At 35.0% G+C, this 6,073-nt stretch overlaps 1 protein-coding gene across 1 annotated transcript; it reads right to left on the minus strand.

The window, feature by feature from the left end:
- Nucleotides 1-1,154: 1,154 nt before the first annotated feature.
- Nucleotides 1,155-4,203, minus strand: LOC107892083 (subtilisin-like protease SBT1.3). The gene has a single exon (XM_016817065.2). The coding sequence runs from the start codon at nt 3,641-3,643 to the stop codon at nt 1,307-1,309; it is 2,337 nt and encodes a 778-aa protein (XP_016672554.1). The 5' UTR covers nt 3,644-4,203; the 3' UTR covers nt 1,155-1,306.
- Between the last annotated feature and the right edge of the window lie 1,870 nt (nt 4,204-6,073).

Consider the following 6,073-nt stretch of genomic DNA (forward strand, 5'->3'; position numbering starts at 1 on the left):
CTGCAATAAGTATTTCAGAGAATCCGGTGCAGCATGATCGAACAAAACATGTGGAAATAGATCGACATTTTATCAAGGAAAAATTGGATACTGGTGCAGTAGTATTTCCTTTTGTCAAGTCTGAAGATCAACATGCTGATATTCTTACAAAAGCAATTACTGGAAAAGCATTTGAACATGTATTGAACAAGTTGAATGTGTGTGATCCCACAATTCCACTTGAGGGGGAGTGTTAGACTGAGATAAGAATTCTGTTCATAACAGAATTCCTGTTTACAACAGAATTGTAGATTTAGAATATCTTTGAACTGTTTTAAATTTATTTAGCTGTAGAATATTTTTTTCCAGCTGTAAGTAGTTGTTATCTTCTTCTATTTTTTGAATTATGTACGCATATATATTGTAGAAGAGTTGTACAGAAAAATAAGAGTAAATTTTCCCAGAAATCTTTTTATTTTATTTCATATTGAGCTATTTCATTAACATTTCATAAACATTCATCTTCGTTTATCAATGAACATAGCCTCCTTTAACAACACAATTACATAGGCTTGTAAGAAAAAAAATCACTTTTTAGTTATATATGTATTATTGACTATTACACTTATATCACTTGGGTGAACTATGCCACCAATTACCCACGAATGCGCCCTGAAATATAGAATACCATTGCCTGCTTTGTTTGTGCTTGGGTACGTATGTATATATAGATACAATTGGATTTGTTCAATGGGCTGGACTTTTAGTTTTGTTTGGGTTTAAATTAATTGAATTGGGCTACATATTATTGGGCTACCAATATGTATTCGGTTTAAACTTAGGGTTACATTAATGTTTGCTTGTTTGGTTTGAGAAATTAAAGTGATAACCGATCGAGTAAGTTTATTTAAATCGAACTTTCGTATTTATAAAAGTGGAACTCTGTCTCTCTCTATATAAATTAAAGTGACAACTGATAACTGATGCATATCGATACCGAATCATCAGTGCTAAGTCATTGGTTGTGCATTGTGATGCTACGAACAGATGAAAAGCAATTACACTTACTGTCTCATAGTATATAAATGCTTAACCACATCTATAAAAGTAGATACTTTTCTCTGTTTATTTACGCTGGCTTGGTACTTCCGAAATGGTTGAAATGGTTAATAACATACGGCAATTGGTTTTTAATTACTCTATATCATGTGAAGGCTACAAAATTGTTGTAAAAACCAGAAAGAAATGCAGATAAAACTAAAGATCCCCTTGACCTTATATAAAAACATAGTGTTTATTTGGAATCATAGGTGACTGAAAATCTAGTTTAAAATGGTGGTAACCATGTGATAGCAATGGGGCTTCTTACTTTGTGCACTCCGTCCTTCCACACCAGCCCTCCAAACTCAGGCATTGTTTGTGGGGATTTTCTTGTGAAACTGATCTTGTAAGACAGTTTCTGGTTTCTTCTAGTGAAATTTAGAGTTTTGGGCTCAACTTTAATGGTGACGCCTTTAAATGGTGAAACTACAACATGGTAATGTGAAGCAGGAGGACCAACATTTGTGACTGTTCTATGGAGAGTCAAAGTTGAAATGGCTGTATCTTCTGGGAAGACAACTGAGATTGCTGGGTAGTTCAAATCTCCTGGAGTGGCAAGGGTATTGTGATGGCAAGACATGTTGGAATGCTTGCTAAAAGCTTTTAGCTGCATTGCAGTCAATTTCTGTGTGCAGAGGAATTCAAAGTAATCCTGGGCTGAAATGTCATAGATCAAACCTGGGTCTAGAGCTTTCAAAGGGTTGATATGACCAGCTCCATGATCATAGGGAGTGGAAGCTGCTGCAGTGGAAGAGTCTTGGAGTGGATTATGGATGTTATCATGAACATAAGCGGTTGTCATTAGAGCAGATTTAACTGCTGCAGGACTCCAATCTGGGTGTCTGGCCTTGATCAAGGCAGCAATTCCACTAACATGAGGGCATGACATTGAAGTCCCTGATAATATGTTGAATCTCACTCTCCTATGATCTGTTGGAAGACTTGATGGACTCAATTCTCCAGTCCAGGCTGCAAGGATGTTCACCCCTGGTGCAACCACATCAGGTTTGAGAATCTCAAGTGTGAGGAAATTTGGTCCTCTAGATGAAAATGCTGCCACCACTGGTGATGGCCTAACACCCAATCTGGTACCTAAAAAGGCTAGAGTTGCGGTTGGTTTCCCATTTGTTAAAGCATAATGTTTGATTGCTTTCCCTTCCATCTCTCCCACTGCAACTGCTGGAAGTAGGTGACAATCTGCAACAAGCTCCTCCCCATTTGCTGCAGTGTTTGTCAAAATCATCCCTACTCCTCCAGCATCTTTCACTACTTGACCCTTTTGCACTCTAGGATTTATTCCTCGATCACATATCACGATTTTCCCAGAAACAACATGTGGATCCAAAGTTCCCTCTAAGCATAATGAACTTGGATTAGGGCTGCTTGAGTTACTACCCATATAAACAAGAGGGTATTGCTTGTTTGCCTGCAGTAACCTCCGCCCTTTGTAGAGTGAAACTCCAGATATGGTTCTCCCACTCCCTAGCTTAACACTACCTGGAAAATCTCTATCCATGGTGCTAGCACCGACTGTAGTGATCCATGGTGATACATTAGTGAGGCTGACAGGATCTGGTCCTCCATTGCCAGCTGAGCAAGAGACAAAAACACCCATCTCCATTGCTCCAAAAGTTGCTATCGCCAAACTGTCGTGAGAGTAAGATGAAGCTCCACCACCCAAAGATATCGACAACACATTCACTCCATCACCCACCGCTCTATCAACCGCCGACAGAATATCCGAGCTGAAGCACCCACCAGTCCAGCAAACCTTGTAAGCTGCAATTCTTGCACCAGGAGCCATTCCTCTAGCTGTTCCATAGGCATAACCAAGAAGATTTGCACCTCGTACCGGAGAGCCAGCAACAGTGGCTGCTGTGTGAGTACCATGTCCATCTTGATCTCGAGGTGATTTATATTCGTTTTTCTCATTGATTTTCCCAGTGGCAGCTTCATATCCCCGGTAGAACACTCTTGCACCCACAATTTTCCTGTTGCAGTGATACTTTTGAAAGCCTCGTCCAGTTTCACATGTTCCTTTCCAGTGAGCAGGAACCGGTGTCATCCCTGTATCATTAAAGCTAGCACTTTCCGGCCAAATTCCAGTGTCAAGTACCCCAACTATGACATCATGATCTGCAAGTTTTTGAGACCAGATGCTAGTACTTTCTTCTGGTTCTAATCCAAGGAACATAGGACTCCTTGTGGTGTGTAATTCATACTTGGTCTCTGGAAGTATAGCAACTACACCATCTTCTTGTTTTAGCCTCTCAGCTTCTTCTTCAGTTAACTGAGCGGCAACACCATGAAAAGCATTTTGGTAGCTATAGATGATCCTATTTTCACCATCTCCTTCACCTTCACTCTGGGTATCGGACATTACCGACTTTAATTTCGATGAGTACCATTCCAGAGGACTTGAGAATGATGCTGGCATTGCAGACTTGTGCATTTGGACGATGTAGGTCTTCTTTATCAATAAGTTGCTTTCCGAGAGGACGAAAGCGAAACACAGGCAGCTTGCTAGAATGAGAAACAGCCATTTTACTGGGTTTTCAGCCATATCCAAGCACAAGCTTTTTAGGGGGTGCTAGAGAAAAATGGGAAGGTGAGTGGAGGTGGTGATGTCCTTGAGAGACTACAAATATCCCAGAAACCTGTACTGTCTTGTTAAGCTGGTAATTAAGTTGGTTGGTGCTTCTTGAATGCTTGGTAGGTGGAGTTAAGAAACTTAACTGGTTGGGGGGGGGTGGAGTGGTAAAAAGTTTAAAAGTTTATCTTGTTTGCAGAGAAACTAGCTGTTTTTCATGCCGTTGTTAATGGCTTCTTCCTATGGTTACCTAAAACATAATAATAATTAATGAAAGCTCACACAAGCAACGAGTGATCCTTCAACTTGTCCGCTTTTCATTAGATGAAATCAGAGGTGAGAAAAGGCATGAAGACTTTTAAGCGTGGTTGGATGAGACCGAGTTAATGGTCTTTTAACATTATACACAATTTCTTTTAATGCTGTGCCGTTGGTGCTTTCCGTATGCCAAGTTTCGGGTCCCCCACGATCACATGATGCATGTAAAGCAACTGTGGCGTTGTCAGAGTAAGAAAGAAAAATGGGTTATTACATTCGTCTTTCTCATTTTAAAAATGCCCAAAATTTCCTTTTTGGTTTCCCCGTCATCTTCCAAAATCTTTAGTTTTTTCTTTCTTTTTGGTTGATATTCAAAACAAAATGCACTCAAGCTTTTTCATATTGAGAAACCAATAATTATGTTAGTAATTAAGTGATGGTGATGGTATAACTAACGGTGACGAATGTTGCAATGCAAATTCAAATAATGGTGATGATATTGCAAACGGGGATATTTATAATGGTGTATAATTGAAATTTTTGTCTTGGATTTTATATTTTCCTCAAATCGAGGCAGCAATAGTTAAAGCTGCCCGTTACTATGTCTATCTATACCTCGAAATCATTCCTACCCTGTGAGAGGGGTTGACTGTGTTTTTTCTTTGGGCTAAATTGTGGTGATCCAATTCATCGATTTTCTTTTTTCTATTTTTTAAACTTGATTGGGTAGAGAAAAGTTGTAATGTAGTACTCATATATGTCCCCAAAAAAATTATTGGTTAAATAATTCGTTTTTTTATTTTATTTTAGGTAAATAGATCGATTTTTTAGAAATGGTATAAAAGTGTGTCTAATTGAACGTATTTTTTGTATAGGTGATAAAAAATACGTCCAGTTGGATGCGCTATCCATTTAAATTATTTTTTTTTACTTTTTTAAAATATAATTAGTATCTTTAGTTAAATAATTAAATATTAATGGTTTTGTTACTTGAATATTGAGTTCGATTCCTCTTTCACTCACATTTGTGTTTTTTATTTTAGGTTGTTTCAAGATTTTTATTATTTATAATTAATGGTTTTAACATGTTAGCTTCCTTGATTAAATGATTAAATAATAATGATTTTATCCTTAAGTCCCAAGTTCAATTCCTCCTCTTCTAAACACATTTGTAATTTTATTTCATGCTTTTTTTAATTTTTAATTAATAAAATTTTAATTTTTTTATTTTTAATTAATCTTTTTAATTAATTTCTCTTTTATTCATAAAATCAAATAATAAATATGTGATTATATAATAAAAAAATATATTTTACATATATCATTATGTTAAAGATATTTGAAATTAATTACTCCTTTATATATAATATAAACATCAGCTAATATTTTTGATATATTTATTTTCTCTACGTATGTTATGGGTTTGGTGATTTCTAGTATTATAAGATGAAAAAATTATTTCAAATATAATTATATTTATATGTGAAATATTTTAAATAGACATAAAAAATATGTAATACTTAAATTTACTACACTTATGATATGGGTTAAAAATAAATATTACACATATCAAAATTATATTTACTAAAAATAATAATATTTGTAATGATTATTTGATTTTATAAACAAAAGGGATATTAATTAAAAATATGAATTAAAAAATTGAAAGCAATATATTTATTAATTAAAAATAAAAAAAGCTTGAAATAAAAATTACAAATGTGTTTAGAAGAGGAGGAATTGAATATGAGACTAAAGGATAAAATCATTATTTTTAACCAAGGGAGCTGATATGTTAAAAACATTAATTAAAATTAAAAAAATCTTAAAACAACATGAAATAAAAAATACAAATGTGATTGGGAGAATAATCAAACCCAAGACTCGAGGACAAAACCATTAGCATTTAACCTTCTGGCCATATATACTAATATTAAAAAGTAAAAAAAAATGTGATTGAAAGGAGGTGCGCTTTTCTATCACCTATATAGGACTCACTTTCACACACTCTCTTTAAAATCAGTCTATTTTCCTAAACTTTTTATAAAAAAAAACACGACCTATTTAGCCAATAATTTTTTTTTTTACATATATGACTAATTTGGCGTGATAATTCAACGCTACAATTTTTAGATACGTGTAATT

Source organism: Gossypium hirsutum, chromosome D09, assembly GCF_007990345.1.
Source record: "Gossypium hirsutum isolate 1008001.06 chromosome D09, Gossypium_hirsutum_v2.1, whole genome shotgun sequence".
Taxonomy (NCBI): domain Eukaryota; kingdom Viridiplantae; phylum Streptophyta; class Magnoliopsida; order Malvales; family Malvaceae; genus Gossypium; species Gossypium hirsutum.